The sequence below is a fragment of the Macrotis lagotis genome, chromosome 2, assembly GCF_037893015.1.
Source record: "Macrotis lagotis isolate mMagLag1 chromosome 2, bilby.v1.9.chrom.fasta, whole genome shotgun sequence".
In the NCBI taxonomy this organism is placed as follows: Eukaryota; Metazoa; Chordata; class Mammalia; order Peramelemorphia; family Peramelidae; genus Macrotis; species Macrotis lagotis.
Window position 1 is genome coordinate 282,032,106 of NC_133659.1, and position 18,825 is coordinate 282,050,930.

Sequence of the window (18,825 nt, forward strand, 5' to 3'; positions counted from 1 at the left end):
CTGCACAAAATATCTCTCTTGAAAGGAAATCTACTCTCTACTTTCCCTTTATCTTCTCTAAATTCAAGGATTTCTATTTGCCCAACAGGGTTGTATCCTATGATAAAAACCTTAAACATAAAAGTAAACGTTTAGGGGAAAAAACAAAACTTCCATATCCCCAGCTGCTTTTTTCAAACAGCTTGAGGGTGTACAGGCAGAATAGGAAGTTAAAGTGAGTAAATAACCCAGAGGATGTTGGGCTCTTCCCCAAAAAATAAATGGAAGAGATGGAAGGAATATGTCATGGCCTTCATCTTGAATCACATTTCCTCTTCTGTGTTTAGATTTAATCCCATTCAAAATACTTCCCCCAGGTTGTCCATTGCTTCCTATTCAGGAATCAGTTTCCTTAATGCTGTTCTTGACCAACAATTCATGATGACTCCAATTCTCTATTTCCCTCTGAAATCTTCCTGTTTCTCCTTCCCACAAACTGAACACAAGGAGGCAATAACATTAGTTGAATGCATGCTCACGTGGGAATAAATGACTTTTAAGTTCTATGATGTTCAAGTTAACATTTCCTTGATAGATTATCATTTTATGAATGCATGTCAATGTACTATGGACAATTAAGTGATACGCTTGTGTAATTGTTTTTCAGTCAAATGTGACTCTTCATGGTTACATATGGAGATACTATAATGCTTTGCCATTTTCTTCTCCAACTCAGTTTTGATTGATGATAAACTGAGGTAAAAGGGTTAAGTGATTTGCCCAGGGTCACAAATGTAGTAAGTGTCTGAGGACAGATTTGAACTAAGATTCCTGACTCCAAGCCCAGCACACTTTACACTGAACTACCTGGTTGCTCAAGTGGGTATAAAGAATTTATTCACAGGATTTGGCTTCTGCAATAATAATACAATATAGAGAAATACAGGTCTCCACTTTAGGCAAGAAATTCCTTCCCCATGTGCAATTGATTCCCCTTGTTTGGGCACTCTCTATTACACTCATAAGCAGCATCCTTTAAAGTCTTGGTGACCATAACAATCAATTCAAGTTAAAATTTTTAGTTTGCTATAGTTACTAGTGATAGAGATCTCAGAGGTATCATTTCTACTCATCATCATTCTGAACATTGTTGAGGATTACTGAACCTCTATTGATATTCTTCCTTCTACCTGCAACCCTCTGTGTTATCTGGTTTAGCAACTGGATCTGCTCGCATTTATCCCTCTCATCCTTTTGTAGTTTAAAGTCTCTTAATCAGATCAGCCACTCTCCTGGCAAATGCATTCTTCCGTTCAATAGTTAGTCATACTCCATTTCTGATCCCAAACCTTCATTTTTACATCCTATGTCATGACCCAAGAAGTCAAATCCTGTGAACAAATCCTCTTTAACTTGTTGTGCTCCCCTCCAGAGTCACCTGCAGTGTTTTGAACTGTTTTGATAGAATTATAGTATTTACAGTTGGAAAGGACAGCAGAGATCATCTAACTCAATTCCATCATATTATAGGTTAGGAAACTAGACCTAGGGAATTTAATTGATTTTTGCAAGTCCACCAAGGTAAGAAACAAGTTCATAGTTTGGCTTTCTGACTTCAGATCTCATCCCCCCCCATTACACTATGGTGTGCTCCCTAGATTTGTCCTTTTGCTTTCCTATTTGGTGGCCCTACTATCTTATCTTAATGACAGGGAATCTCGTGGAGGGGCTTTCCTACTGTTCTGGGACTTGATGTGATTCTCCAGAACTCTGAAGTGTCATCTAAAGGGAAGTAATTTTCTGTAAAGCCCCTTCCGGTTCTGAATTAATCAATCTAGAAACATTCATTAAGCATACATTTTAATTTATTATTATTTGATATGCAAATTAGTACAATTGGAGACATCCAAATACATTTTATATAAATATATATATTTATATGTATACATATGTTTTGAGTTTATTTGTGATAAAATTAATAACTACTTTGGTAGTTATTATTATTATTATTATTACTATTATTATTAATCCTCTACTTTGTTCTAGGGTGATTGTCCTTGGTTACTTTCCTATCACCATTGGTAGAACCCCACCTTGGTGGGACTTCTCAGTTTCCCTATTGTTACTTAAAACATTGTTTTACCTAAACAGTTTATTAGAACTGACAAATAAAATTTATCTACCCATCCTAAATTAACTATTGGTAAATGCCTTGAAATGCAATGTAAACATCTAAAGAGTGTGCTTTATTTTCTCTAAAGAAATGGAGCTCCCTAAAAAATGAACATGAGGATAGAAATCATATGCAAGTCTTTGTGGAGTCCTGTTTGTCTTTGAAGTTTTGCATGCTGTTTATATGGAGAACTAAAATGAGTTATACTTTCCCTGTTCAAACCTGCAAGATGACACAGATTCAAAGAATAGGTATATTTAGCACACAGAGGAGACTCAGGGGGTCATGATGACTATCTGCAAGAACTTTCCAGCTATCTTATGAAAGAGGAATTGTATTTTTCTCTGTTTGGCCCTAGAGAGCAGAACTAGTAACAATAAATAGGTGAAAGTTGCAAAGAGGCAAATTTAGAAACTCTTCCTCACAATTAGTTACCCAAAATTGAACAGCTGACTCTGGAATTAGTGGGTTCTTTCTCTCTGGAGATATTCAAATGTAGGCTAGATGACCACTTTTGGGGGAATAGCAGAGAAATAATTTTTAGGCCTAGAAAGTAAGATCTTTATCAACTCAGAAATTCTGTCACCTAGTAATGGACTTGATTTCACAATCCCTTTCTTGAGATTTTGTTTTTCCTATTTATTGGGTACATGCACATAATACCTCATGGCAGTGGTTGAACTGAAGCAAGTTATGTAACAGTACAGGACCATATTAAGTAGCTATCTAAGGTGGAAAGTGAAGAAGATTATTTCATATATACTTTTTTGTTAGAACTGACTGCTGTAATGTTGTTATTAATTTTATTACAAATAAACTCAAAACATATATATATATATATATATATATATATATATATATATATATATATATATATATATATATATTTGCAATTTCCAGGACTACAGAATTCAGTCTTATTCAGATGTTTCCAATTGCAGTGTTATAAGATCACAGAATTTGAGAATTCAAAGGGAACATTGACTAGTTATTTCAATCCATACTGGAAAAGCAACCCTATTGATAAATGATCACCTAGACTTCATTGGAATACCTCTTCCTTCTATATAATAAGCTTTAAACATTTAAAGACAGCTATCATTGGATCTGGAGTCTTCTCTAGGCTGAACATCCCCAATTTCTTAGGGCCTTTTTGCAGGGAAAATGGGCTTAAGTGGCTTACCCAAGGCTACACAGCTAGGTCATTATTAAGTATCTGAGTTCAGATTTGAACTCAGGTACTCCTGACTGCACAGCTGGTGCTCTATCCACTGTGCCACTTAGCCACCCCAACATCCCCAATTTCTTAAACTGATCCTCATGTAACATTGCTGAAAGGCCACTCACTATCCTGTGTACTTTACTTGTGGAAGCTTTCCAGTTTATCAAAATATCTTTCATTGTAGAACTGAAAACAGGCAGATGAAGTCTGTAAAGGGCAAAGTACAGTGGATTTATCTAATTGTTATAACTGAAAAAAATTTATTACTTATTACTGGAAAAATTAGTTGTGTATAAGATGAATAAAAGCAGATTTTTTTTATCAATATAGATATCATTCAAATACTGACTGCTACATGTATAAATTTTTTAATCTTTGTAGCCCTCAATTTCCTATAAAATCAGGGAGCTGGATCACATGAATTCTCTGTTGCTTCCACCTCCTTGTCCATGATCCTATGATCCCATTGATTTGTGTTATAATTTAGGATAGAGATTCTATTAATTTTTATTAATCTTCAATTTTTTAAGGTTTTATTTGCAAGGCAAATGGGGTTAAGTGGCTTGCCCAAGGCCATACAGCTAGGTAATTATTAAGTGTCTGAGGTTGGATTTGAACTCAGGTACTCTTGACTCCAGGGCCAGTGATTAATCTTCAATTTGCAATGGAATAATACTTCTGTGTCTGTTTCTCTGCTGCTCTCCAATTCACTAATTTTCTGTAAACAAACATTAAAAGACTTAAATTCACTTTTATTTAAAATAACCCTATGATGCCTCCTTTTAGAAAGGATGGAATGTTCAAATTTTGAAGTCATTTAATTTAAAATTTTACAGATTGGAAGTGAATTGAGAAAGGAAAAGAGGTAGTAAATTTCAGCTTTTGAACCCAGATAATCTAGTAGTAATTTGAATGTAGCTCTTCTAATTCTAAATCCAATATTCTTTCCTGTAACTCATCCTCCCTCTCATTTTCTCATCATGGGGGCTCTTATTTGTTTGGCTTATTGATGTGTTGTCAATTTAAGATATTTAAAATTAAGTGTTCTCAAATAAATATGCTTATACTTTTGGGTTCAATTCTGAAAACTTAATGGAAAATATGTTTCCAATGATAATGCATATATATAAAACAACAAAATGGCCAATTTTGGATTGCTTATCTCCATTTCTGCTGAAATGGTTGGGTCTTTGATCTGACCAAGAATTTTGACATTCAGTTGCAGGATTCATTCATTTTATTGGGTGGACAATCTAGATCAGGGGTTCTTAACCTGGACTTCCCAGTCAGTGGGTATATGAACCTGAATGAGAAAAATATCATTTTTACTTTAATGTAGTAGGTCTATTTTGTTCAAAAAATATTTTGAGGTATCCATTGGCTTCATTAGACTGCTAAAAATGGGAGTTCATGATAAATGTCAAGAATCCGAGATCTAAATGAATAATCAATTCAGAGTAGTCTTTTCTCTATTCTTTATTAGCACTCACAAAGCAGTGGAAGAAGTGTTAGATATAAAATATTCAAGCTAAATTCTCAAACAGATTCTGAAGCTATATGAACTAGATAAGTAATAATCTTCTGGGGGCATCTTTCAGTTCCTTTTACTGGAAAATGGGGATAGTGTTATTTAAATTTAGCTTAAAGAATTATTATGAGCAAAGCAGTCCAAACTTCAATGAACTCAATTCTTTAATGGAGCTTCAACCTCATGGATGTGGGAAAATTTCACTGGAGACACAGATTTCAATTTACTACATCTTTTCATCCCCTACAACCTTGACCTCTGTCTTCTTGAAAATCTTCTACAAATGACTTAACTCTATGCCTTTCCTCTAGTTCATTGAAGATTTAATAAATATTTGTGTAGTTCTCAGACTGTCCATTTCATGGGACTGACTCATAGAATTAGGGTTAGAAAAGGAAACTTGAAGGTCATATAGTCCACCCCCTTCACTGTAGAAATGAGGAAAGTGTGACCAAGGGGAATTAAATGATTTCTCTAAGACTACACAGTTAGTGACAATGCTTTGTTGCTGCTCATTCCTGTTATATCATCCCCTTCTTTCCCATTTACACATGTCCTTTCATGCCACATCTCTTGAGTAAGTCATCATTGTTAATATCTAGCATCCTTATTTAAACTAATATATGTCTTTCATTTTTAAATTCATTTCTTCAATTAGCAAGTCTTAATTTTCCCTCTTATAGGGGGAAATAAGTAAAACAAAGTACCAAAGTACCATCTGTAATCCCATCACATTTTTAGTTACTTATTATAACTTACTTCAAATTGCGCTGACCATAAAAATTAATAATCATTTTCTTATAATTTGATTATTTATATATAGTATCTCCTATTTAAGTTTGTTTATTCTTTCTGTTAAAATGAACAGGTGGCAACTTAGTAAGTAATGTAATGTAACCGATTAACTTAATGATTCCCTTGGACACTTCAGATTTTGCCATATTTCTTGATTTGTGGAGATATTCTTGTGTTCATTATTACATTTTGTAAAAAGATTCATGTTTTCATCAGGGTTGGTACATTTATTCTGGAAGAATTTTTTTTTTCTGGAAGATAATTGTCTTCCATATCTTAGTACTCATATTTATGAGTTGCCATAGTCAGAGAATATCTATGTCTAACCTTCTGTTAAGGATAATCTCTATATTTGTTTAAATTGATTTTGTGGAAACAGATCCTGGACCTCTATTTTAAGGCACATTGAAGTGTATAATCAATCAAAACTTATGTGAATTGATTCTCTTTACGAGCCTAAAGTCACTTATATATTATGATTAATAAATAGTCTTCATATAGATCGAATGTTAAGTTCTGGTTTTCTTAGGGGGAAGCATAACTGTGTTTTCAATGACACCAAGAATATCCAATATGGAATCTTCTATAGCTACAGATCTGCACTCAGTCTAACTTATTAGACTTACTCTTCTAGAGTTGTCCTATGACACTGAGTTGATAATTAAGTTGTGATTCATGATCACACAGAAAGGATGCATTAAAGACAATCCTTGGACCTAAGTTTTTCAGATTCTAAGATTCTATTCACTGTAATATTACCTTTTGAGAAGATATATATACTATGTCAAAATAAAAGGAATCACATTCTAGTATATCAAATTAGACTTGACTAAATATTAAATGAACCTAGTACATCTAAAATGGACATATTAGAGATATAGATTATCTATTAAATCCTTCCAACATTAAATCTTTAGTCCCATGAGCATTCTTGACCTATAAATGTTATACTAATATTTGTTCATTTTGGGAAATCTTTAAGCGTAATTATTCACTTTTTGTAAGTATGACATGTCTCATTTATTCTGGACATTAGTAATTTTGAGAAGAATAGATTTCAATTCTTGGAATAGATCTAAGATCATCCATTCCAATCTCATTATGTTACAGATAAAGTTAAGTGACTTGGCCAACTTTGTACATTCAGATGAATGTCTGGGATTAGAATTTGTATCCCTGTCTTTCAGGCCATTGATCTTTCTATTATATGCTTCTTCCTTTAAAAACTCCAGTTCCTAAAATTTGTGCTAAGGAACACAAAGTGATGTACATTTTACAGCACACAATTAGCCAAAATGCTTCCTGGTATTTTGGTTCTGTATTTTCTGTACAACTGAGTTAAGCAGAAATGTCCTTTGTCATGGAAAATTATTGTGATTTTAATTTGCTATTTCTCTGATGAATTTAGGATTTTTAGCTCCTCTAGGTGATAATTTTGAATATCATTCTCACTTTCAGTATTACATTCATTATGAATACACTCACTGAAAGGGAAGGAAATCATACTGGATGTGTCTTTTGCCTAAGGTGGTAGTAGTAGAAGCAGCAATAGCATAAATAGTAGTAGTAGTAGTAGTAGTAGTAGTAGTAGTAGTAGTAGTAGTAGTAGTAGTAGTAATGACAACACCACCACCACCACCACCAAAAATAACTAATTTTTATATGGGATTTTTAAGTGCTAGGCACTAAGTCTAAATACTTTACAATTTTTATATCATTTTATCCTCTTCACAATCTTTGGGTTGTGCTATTATTATGTCCATGAAATGAAAAGAGGTTAAGTGACTTGCCCAGGGTCACAAAGTCAGTCAATGTCTAGTAAGTAAAAGATCAAATTTGAACTCATATCTTTCTAACTTGAGACCCAGGGTTATATCCATTGTACCATCTAGGTGCTCATTTAATAATTTTCTCCCCTTAAATCCTTAAGGTCATTGGAATTTACCTCTTTTCCCTAAAAGTATAAAGCAAATAAGTTCTTGTTGAGAATTTTGGCTAATTTTTTCCAGTTAAAATAGTAGTGTAATTTTTTTCTAGTGTAAAATAGTAGTGTATTAGAGGATTATTGTCATGCATTCTTTAGTGACAGTCTTTTCATTCCATGGTGTTTCGTGTTTCTTTATGAAAGCATTAAAATGATTTAAGTAGTGTGTCTTTGGAAGATTGAAATTGGCATTTAGTTATTTTTGTCCCTAATGTGGCTTCATGCATCACTCTATCCTTAAGAGACATTAAAAAACATTTTATTTAATTGGATAGTGTTTGTACGAAAGTCTAAAATTTTCAATTTTTGATGAGCAAAAGTGAGAAATTAGCTGCTTTAAAATTTTGATTTCAGCACTCCCTCTTAAAAATGATTTAAAGTCACCTAATTAACTTGCATTTCAGTTGCCTATTGGTGCATGTAGATGATGCTTTGGTTTTACTTGGAAGGTATAAAACAGACTCTCTAGAGAGCTAGTCGAGCTGGTAAAACTATTAAAATAGAAGTGTTAGGAACTGTTGTGTATGGGAGCATTGTAAATTATCTTTACCTGGTTTCCTTGAACATCAGAGTCTTATCTTACTAAGTGCCATGGGAGCGGGAGTGGATTAGAGACTGGAAAGGTATTTAAGCACTGGTGTTTTGGTAAATAAATGGAGCACTTGGAGATCTTGTATTCCTTGTCTTCCTTGTCTCCTGGGTCTCACTCCCCTTCAATGTTTATCTGGGGAAGATTGAGGGAGTTCAGAAGTGGGATTCAATAGAAGTGTCTGGAATAGGAGCTCCACATATGGCGTCCAAACTGGGATTAAATATATGGCACCCATAAAGGGATAATAAAAGTGGGGTTAGCTGAATAATGCCCAGTATGAGGACATAGCAGATACAAGCAAGAGAACCAGATGACATCCCAGAATGGAGGACTCTGGAGAAAGTAACAGGTTAATTTGTTACTTAGGGGGATTTTAAACAAAGAGGAACCAGTGAAAGTGAGAAAACAATTAAGTATTTAACACTGAGGAGTCAGCAGGAAGTAGAGTCTCTGAGGCAGTGCCCCAGGGGATGGAATTTCTTTTTCAAGCAGTAGTCTGAAAGTGCCATGAATGGGATGAGGAGAGCCTACTTGCTGTTCTTTTTGGTCACAGTTGCCTGACTGAACACTCTCTGCGTGATCCAGGCCCCTGGACCAGTGACCAGCTGCAGAGACCTCTGATGCCGAGGCAGATCCCAATGCAATCCCTGATACAGATTTTGAGCAGATCCTGACTCCAATGAGCTAGTTTCACTTTTCAGCCAACAGCAGGGGCATCGAGACAGTTGCTCTGGCAGCAGAGGGCTGTGAATTGTGAGCCTCCTGTGTTGAGAGGGAAAGTATCACATGCTGTTAGACAATTTGTTATGGTGATGGTTACTTTTCACAAGGTGCCACAACTCCAGGTTGGACTGGTGTTAACCGCTTACGTGATTTCAAATGCTCTCTCTCTCTCTCATTCTCTGCCATTCCCACCCTCTCTGCAGAGGGAGGTGAGGAAGGAGAAGGGAAATCTTCCTTGTTGGAACTTCAAAACTCAAACCCATGTCTCAAAAAACTTATTTTAGGTATCAAGGGACCTCCATACCTTCTTCCTGGTTTGGGGAGGAGGTGGGGGCGTTGGTCAATGACTATGTTTTTCAATAGGTTATTGATTGGGAAGCTTTGTGGTTCAATTAGTTAAGAAAAAGGGGGAAGAAGATTATTTTCTAGGATTGGGAAATTTGGATTTTGTCTTATGAAGTCTGTGCCTATGGGTTATTTCTGTTGACCAGTCCTGATTGGTTATGTGCATGTGTGTATTTGAACATCTATAGGGCATTTTACATCTCTCTCTACTGGCCTAGAGAGGTGGGAAAATGTTCCTATATTCTGAGATCTAGTACTGGTCAGGGTATCAGTCTCAGCTTGGTAAATGTGACACAACAGAACTGTTTCTGTGTTTGTATTAGTGTCTAAACTTCTGTGCATATGTGTAATTCAGATCTGAAATAGTTAAATGTTACCTGAGTTAAAAGTTTCTCTTTTTAGTTTGGGTTTTGAATTTGATTGCTTTGAAATGTTTTTCTGTTGGCTAAAGAAAAACTTTGTAATCTTTATCTGTTTGTAAGTTGGGGATAATAGGTATTTCAAGGAATTTGGGAATATTGGTTTTGTTAAATTGACATTTATGTATACCACTTTTGAACTTCTGTTTACAATTTATATAGCATTCATTATGTAATAATTTTGTTTCAAAAACAAGGAGGATATGTTAGGAACCGTTGTATATGGGAGCATTGTAAATTATCTTCACCAGGTGTCCTTGAACATCAGAGTCTTATCTTACTAAATGCCACAGGAGTGAGAATTGATTAGAAACTAGGAAGGTATTTAAGCACTGGTGTTTTTGGTACATAAAGGGAGCACTTGGAGATCTTGTATTCCTTGTCTTCCTTGTCTCCTGGCCCTCCAATGTTCACCTAGGGAAGATTGAGGAAGTCCAGAAGTGGAACTCAACATAAGATTTCAGAATAGGAACTCTACATAGATGTTTATGAAGACAAACAAAATTTCAGAATCAATGAGAAAAATCAGAAAACAAATCAGAACTGAAACTGAATGTAGAAGAAACTGAGTAGGAGCAAATGTTAAATTTACTCTCCAGCTCAGCTGTCAAGTCTTATTTCTTTTTACTTACATATTATGTCAACACAATTAAGTGTGAATGTTTTAAACTGTAAAATGGACTTAATTTTTTGAACAGCTGCACATAGCATGCATGATGTTATAAACATCTTGCATATTCATTCCATATTTTAGGATTATGGAATCATAGATTGTTTGAGATGTAAGATTACTTAGTGATAGTCTAGTGAAAACTTCCAAGGATAGCAGAGGGCTTTAAGTGTCAGGTTGAGGGATACACACACACACACACACACACACACACACACACACACACACATGTATGTACATGTACAAATATATGTGAATGTGTCTATATGTATATGTAAGCATATATGTGTGTAAACATTTATGTATAAAATTTTCATGAGATACTAGAGAGTTACTGAAACTTCTGAGTAGGGGAAATTACAGGGTTAGACTTGTGCCTTAGGATCACAAGTTTGAAAGCTGTTTGGAGGATTGATTGGAGAGAAGGGAGACTAGAAATTGGAAAGTCAATTAAAAGGATATTATAGTAATGTAGGTTAGAGGTGATATGGACTTGAATCAGGATGATGACCATGCAAGTAGAGTTTTTTGGAGCCAAGAGATGTTATATAGATAGCAATCACTGGACTTTGCAATTGTTTGGATCTGAAGCATAAGGGAGAGGGATTAACTTTGGTGAGTGGGAGGAGGGGTTACATTCAACATCAATGAATATTTAGAGGAAGAATGGATTTAGGGAGGGAAAATGAGTTTTGTTTTGGACATGTTGAGTTTGACATGTTAATGGAAAATGTAGCAGTACATATTCAGCAGGCAGCTAGCACTATGGGACTGGAATTCTGGCAGGAAATTCTACTTGAATATAGAAATTTGCATAGATACAATAATGAAACCCATGGGAATGAATGTTCCCAAAAAGGAGATTAAAGAGCAAAGAAGGACCAGGATAGAGCCTTGAGCATAGGAAGCATGTATTTCTATACTGATTCCAAAAAATCTCACATTATTTCCTTATCCTAAATTTCTTTACCCCTTTCTAAATCATAGATTTTAAGGTAGAAGGATTACAGATTTAAGCCTAGAAGACACCAAGGCCAATTTGTTCATTTTATGGGTTAGGGAATTTAAGTTCCAGAGACTTAAATTTATAGATAATAGATTAAAACTTTATAAATCAGGAAACAAGTCCCAGAGAGAAGTGATTTGCCCAAGATTAATTAATTAAGTAAGTAAGATTCTCTTAATTGACTCAATAACCTAATATAGAGCATATGATTTTGTATTAGGGATTTAAAGACATCTAGACTAACACCTTCATTTTGTGGTTGAGGAAACTGAAGTTCAGAGATTTGGAACCTTCCTGTAATCACAAAAAATAGTATTAAGGGCAGAATTTTAACCCAAGTTTTCTGATTTCACATTCAATGTCCTATCTATTGGATGAAGGTTCTCTCTGCCTCAGTAATGCATAATATTTAGCTAGGATCAGGTTCATAGGATCATGGATTTTTATACTGTTAATAACTAGTGGAATAAGGATTTGATTCCAGATCTAATATAACACTAAAAAATAATAAATACATTCATAAAAATAAAACATATAAAACATATAAAATATCTCTGCCCCCCCCCCCCCCCCCCGATACCATTGGTTGTCCCAGATGGAGGTGGAATCATAGGTTCAGAGCTAGGAAGGACATTAATAGTTCAGGTAATTCAATTCTTTTACTTTACATTTTAGAAAACTGTGACTTTAGCATTGCATTTATTTTTAAATTGGAAAACTCCTTTAATATGAAATGAATGTGAAAAAATAAAGCAAAACAAAACATAAATCACAGAAGACATAGGTTTAAATTAATATCCCATAGATGTTTTTTACAACTTGCTGCCAGAACCAATAATATCTCTTTCCCAAACCATTTGACTTAAGAAGTGTTGCACTAATGCATTGTTGGTGGAGCTGTGGACTCATCCAACCTTTCTGGAGAGCAATTTGGAATTAGCCCAAAACACAACAAAAATGTGCATACCCTTTGATTCAGCAATACCACCACTGGGTCTTTATCCCAAAGAGATTATGAAAAAGGGTAAAGACATCACTTTACAAAAATATTCATAGCAGCCCTGTTTGTGGTAGCAAAGAATTGGAAATTAAGTGAATTTCTTCAATTGGTGAATGGCTTAACAGACTGTGGTATATGTATGTTATGGAACACTATTGTTCTATTAGAAACCTGGAGGGATGGGAATTCAGGGAAGACTGGAAGGATTTGCATGAACTGATGCTGAGCGAGATAAGAAGAATCAGATAAACATTGTTCAACCTAACAGTAAAATGGGGGTGATGATCAACCTTGATGGACTTGCTCATTCCATCAGTGCAATGATCAGGGACAATTTTAGTTATCTGGAATGGAGAATACCATCTATATATAGAGAAAGAATTGTAGAATTTGAACAAAAACTAAAGACCTTCAATTTAGAAAAGAAAATCCATTATTATATAATTTTGCTATCTCTTCTACTTTATTTTTCTTCCTTAATGATATGATTTCTCTCTCATCACATTCAACTTAGATCAATACATACCCTGGAAACAATGTAAAGGACTGCCTTCTGTGGGGGGTGGGGGTAGGAGAGAAGCAAAAATAGGAGGAAAATTGTAAAATTCAAAATAAACAAAATCTTACTTTTTAAAAAAAGGAAGTTAAAGTCCTGATTTAAGAGGCAGCCAATTAAGGCCAAAACTTCTTGCCACAGCACTAATAATGGGAAATTAATAGTTTCATGTCAAAAAGGCAGTGGTTGTAACTGGGTCATTTCATGGGAATTTAATAAAAATAATGTCTCATGTTTGTTTATATAGAGAGTCAGCAACACTTTGCATTGTGATTCTGAATCTTTTGGAGGAAAAAACCAGTCTGGGAAATTTGACTTGAAAATTGTTTATTCTTTTTGATTTAGATCTTCTTCAGGGGCCCTTGCATCCTTTTAATATGATGTTAACTGTTCATCTCTGAAGTCCATCTTGTTCATTTGGAAGGCCCTACTATTTGAATGGTTAATTCATCATATTCTGTATCATATACATATATATGTGTATGTATGTATATATGTATGCATGTTCGTATAAAGAAAAATTTTTGCTTCCTACCCTCATTAACATTTTAAAGCAAAAGTACTAGAGTTAGTTTTAGTTTCCTATCTTATTGACTATTAAATAAACACCTACCATGTGCTGAGTGGTTTATATGGAGTAATAGCCTTTTTTAAGGATTTCATTTGTCTTTGTTCCCAGTCTATATAACAGAAGGTATAGATGACCTCCCTCTGACTCCACCAAATTCCAAATTTACTAGATAAATATGAGAGGTGTTTTTTTCCCTTCTTTTTTTTAAGTCAGGGTAACAAGCCCTGTGTATACATTTCTACATTTATTTCTCATTCATGTATCATGAAAATTCGTTTAGAAATGTAATAGGAACTATGTCTAGAACAAGATTGAAGACAGAATGAGATAGGGTGTGAGTGAGCAGTGAAGGGTAGTGTAGAGGAAATGTTAAATGCTGTAGGGTAAGTAGGGTGAAGGGTGTCAGAGAATGTTTGTTAGAATCCTTGGAATTTTCTAATCTGTTGACGTGATGTACTGGCTTGATGAAGGAATTTTCAGGGAGATTTGAAATTGAGGAATTAAAAAGCTAACTGCACTGTATATAGAAAAGTCCATTTTTTGACTTTTGGAGCAGTCAGGAGAGAGGAAAGTGCCCTCTACATTTTGATGTAGGACAAAACTTTGTCACCTCAACCTATCCTTCTAAGTTGATTATAGTATTATAATAATAATTAGAATTTTTATAACATTTCAAGTTTTTTAGATCTCATTCCATATCTCTTGAAATTTTATGAAGTAGGTGCTATTATTATTCCCATCTGATAGATGTGGAAAGTGAGTCTAAAAGAAAGTAAGTGGCTTTTTGAGGATCACACAATTAGTAAGTGTCTATGACAAAGATTCAACCTCAGGTCTTCCTGACTCCAAGTCATACTCAATTCAAGACACTGAGTTTCACAGCTGCTTATAAAAAATTGGAAAGCTACCTTTCATACCACTTCATAAGAAGTCAGAGACATTGAATTGTTCTAGTATAGCACAGTTCATTTAACAGTTGAATTGGTTTGATTGTTTTCTTTGAATATTGAATGATGTTGAAAACCCTTATTAAGAATTGTTCTGATCAAACCTATTGGATAGGGAGATATGAATTTCCCCTCTACTCTAATGGTATATCTAATAGTGACTGTCCAGGGCTTAACTTCTGGTCTGTTTCCTTTCTGTTTGAGTATGTATGCAGTGGGAAGTTGGTAAAAATATAAAATGTACTCATGACCTTTGTAAAGTAGGCTTTACTATGGTTAAAAAAGTAAGTGAACTCTCTAGATTGTTTATTTGTTAGATTTCCCATTGAATGGATTATCTTGAAAAACAAAACAAAACAAAACAAAACAAAAATTAAGCATTAAATTCCTGGAAGGTACTGGAAGATATTGATAGATCATTGAGTTTTCAGGAGTGTGTGTGTGTGTGTGTGTGTGTTTCTTTGGCTTTTTCATGTCTTATTTGAGAGGAGAGTTACTTTGAAGAAGAAGTACTGAAAAAAGAATTACAGCACTGAAGTAAAATAATATATTAATTTTCCAGGTTGAACAGAAAGGTGTGGGAAAAAGGAGTGATCCATGGTACTTATTATCCAAGTAGATACATTTTTCATGATCTTACAATGCTTCTATATTTCAGATTGTTCTCACTGTTCACTATGCTGTTTCTGCTAAATCCCTTTGCTTCACCAAATATTTACTGACAGAGTTAGTACTACTACATTTAGAAAAGAAATCAAATTTGCATTAGGAAGTTAGCATCATTGTGATTCTAGTTTCATGCATGACAGATTCCATATAGAGCTATATTTAATGTTCTTCTAATTAGAAGTGGGGGTAGTATGCTAACTTTCCTTGATATGCTATTCTCTCTCTCTCTCTCTCTCTCTCTCTCTCTCTCTCTCTCTCTCTCTTTTTGTTTGTACAGCTCACCATGTTAAAACTGGAACCTGTGAGGTGGTGGCACTCCATAGATGTTGTAATAAGAACAAGATAGAAGAAAGATCCCAGACGGTCAAGTGCTCATGCTTCCCAGGGCAGGTGGCAGGCACCACTCGAGCTGCTCCTTCTTGTGTTGATGGTGCGATTTCTTCAATTGTTTCATTAAATCTCTCTTTTGCAGATCACTACCAAATATTCTGGTGATTTAAAATAATATGGACCTGGAGGTGGGGGGAAGTGGAAAAGAAGAGCCTCTACTATTATCTAATAGATAGTTATTTTTGTTTCTGAATGAATGAGATTTAATTGACATTCTTGTTCATTTTATTCAGTAGTGCACATATCCTTTATTTTGGATGGCATTATGATGAAATCCAGACAGGAAAGAATATTAAAAAATGGAAAGGAAGATAAAAAAGTAATGTTTTGATATTACTTTACTAAAACAATTAAATGCATGGAATTCTTTTAAGAATTTAAAGTGACCTTCATCGTCAATAAATTTTATCTCATTGTTTTTTTCTGGAGATGTCAGCATTTTATCCAAGCAGAATTCGTATCTGATAACTGAGTAAAACCTTCAATGTTATTATTACTTTCAAATATGCAATTTTTATACATATTATATAGAATTTAAATGGTGTTGAATTTGTTTAAGGTATAAAACTAATGTTATCAGCTCAGAGTTTCAAATCGATTGTGGGGAATTCTACATTCATTCTAAAATAGAACTACTACTTCCTGCCAGTGTATTCGATGTCTAAAAGATTTTAAACAGTATCAAGAAGTAAACTTGATAAGCAAATCTAGGAGTATATCAGATAGGGTCCCTTTGACTAAAATTAAGAGACTTCTCTCAAAACCCAGAATATCCACCAAGGAATGAAAATCATGCTCTTTTCATCCTCTTTCCTTTTATTGATCCCCATTCCATGTAGTCTTGCTAAAGCATCATGAGGAATGAGCCAGAAAGAAAATAGTAACTTGACTTTTTTCCCCTTCCTGAAGCTTCAATAGTGGAGCAGAAATGGTGGTGTCACATGCAGCCATGTCTTGAAGGAGAGGAATGTAAAGTTCTTCCAGATCGGAAAGGGTGGAGTTGTTCCTCGGGAAATAAAGTGAAGACGACGAGGGTAGGTACAAACCTAGTCTTGTTTCAAAAACATGTAAATAACTTGACCGATAAACCATGAAGTAGGTATAACCAAGTGAAAGCATCATTTATGGTGTTTTTTTTTAAAGAATTATTCTCTTTAGTTGATCTCAGACATGTAAAAATCAACTACAGGATTATTTGTTTAAAGTTCATGTTAATTCCTTCAGAGCCAATGATACAAGACAGGGCTAGTTAGAAGGCCTCTTTTGGTACCAAAAATACTTGGGCTTGATTTTGCCTCTGAGCCTAGATATGTGACCATTAAAACTAAATCTCTTAGTGTTACAGTAAACTCTATGGGACATAAGGTTGTAGATGGATTGCTAAACTGCTTCAGTGGAAGGAGGTTCCATTTTGGAAGTTCCTTGTGCCAATAAAACCATCAGTCTGGATCAAAAATAAAAATCCTGTATTGTATGAGAGACTGATGATTAGAAATTGTTTGGCACTAGCTGTTATCAACCTGGAAGAGTAACCCAACCCCTTGTCCTTCCAAGGTAGATTAAATTGACAATTCACAATTTATACTGCCTATGTCAGTCCCTGTGATCTTAAAAAATCAAGGCTCTTCCATCTTTATGTGACTATTTTGATTATCTGGAACTTCTAGTTAATAATAGACATGGTTAAATGCTGAAATAGATTCTTAAGGGAGATTTGGTCATGTCAAGAGTAGTAAAAATATAATAAATTGTCTTTGAACCACAATTTTTTTAACTTTGTGCAAAGAGGCAGGTAAATAAAGATTAATAATTCAATAACCTCTTGATTGGAGACATGGGTTTCATAAAACTAAATATGAAAATATGAAAATTTATTGGGTGGTGAAGGATAAGAAAATTTGAATTTTGTCTCATAGAATCTGCCAATGAAATTTTTGATGTCCAATGAGCCTCTAAAGTCTGGATTCTTAATGTTTTTATTTTTGTGCTGTGGCCCCCTTCAATGGTGAAACCTATGAACCCTTTCTCAAAGTAATGTCTTTAGGATCACAAAGGAAACCAATTATATTCCATTCCAATTTACAGATCCCTTGAAATTTATCCATGAACTCTTTCAGGTTTTATGAAACCTATGTTAAAAATAAAACAAAAAAATTTTGTTAATTATTTTATTATATTAAATGTGAAGAAGAGAGACAAGTGAAACCCAAACCAAAACAAGACTTCTGCCACAACTGGAGGCTGGCAAAGTTGCAATAATTTTTGGCAAATATAGATATAGATGGACTTGCCTTACTAGATCTCAGCTAGCCTTATGAGTCCATGTATCCTAATAATGTGTTATAGCCTATGCTACCTAAAGTTAGACTAAAAGGACCAACTAGCAAGTGTAATCAAATTAACATTCTGTCAGAGTAGTCTTGACTCTGTGACCTGTTGGCTAAAAGCCAACAAATCTCTCTAAAATTCATGCAATGTCCCTCAACCATGGAAACATGGTCAATTAACTAGAATAACTATATTACCCAGTAAGGTAAAACTGCATTTGGCAAATATTGATTTACTTTAAAATATTCTGATAGTACTAGATTATTTTTATGATAAACCACATTAACAATATTGAAGTTTCTCATTTTCTCAGCAGTTAAATCTTATTTAAAAATAGCATATATAGAAATACACTTAACCTCTTCCATTAAGATTCACTCACAAAGCAAAAGTAATTCTGTATCTATTTTGAATATTAAACCTTTGTTTCCTTTGGGTAAGTAAGAAGTAGGCTATTTCTGCAGAATGTTGATAATGAGATTAATTATATTAATTAGCATTACTTTTTCCATTAAAAATACTAGGGATAATACAACTTTGCAAAATACTGTTGATATAAAATAGACAACTTCAAAAAGATCTTTAGATATGTTCCAGAATTATTATAATTGTTTGACCTTAATTCTCCTAGTAAATTGCATTTGAAATTAATCCATTGTTGTCAGTCTTTTAGTCTCAAAGGACATGTCCCGTCCCCATTTCTCAAATAGTTGATAACTTAATGAAGGAAGATTCTTGAAAGATTGAGGGCATAGGTGTACAGGAGCTCACCCCACTATTTTCATCTCAGACAGGGTTGATGTACTGAACACAGGCATGCTGGGTGCAACTCATCTTTTCTCCTCTCCTTTCCACATTCAAATCTGCCCAGTCTTCTAGTTTGAAAAAGAAAGAAAAGCCTCATTTATGATTAGGAAAAAGAGATGTG

General features: G+C 34.3%; 1 protein-coding gene across 7 annotated transcripts in view; it reads left to right on the plus strand.

The window, feature by feature from the left end:
* TAFA2 (TAFA chemokine like family member 2) overlaps positions 1–18,825 on the plus strand; it is a 615,297-nt gene that overhangs the window by 567,458 nt on the left and 29,014 nt on the right. For all 7 annotated transcript variants that reach the window (XR_012476194.1, XR_012476199.1, XR_012476196.1 and 4 more), the window contains 2 exons: positions 15,457–15,609; positions 16,479–16,603. Coding sequence is in view for 1 of the 7 variants with exons in the window: in XM_074226247.1 (XP_074082348.1) it covers positions 15,457–15,609; positions 16,479–16,603 (278 nt within the window). In the remaining 6 variants the exon portion in view is untranslated. The remainder of the gene's footprint in view (positions 1–15,456; positions 15,610–16,478; positions 16,604–18,825) is intronic.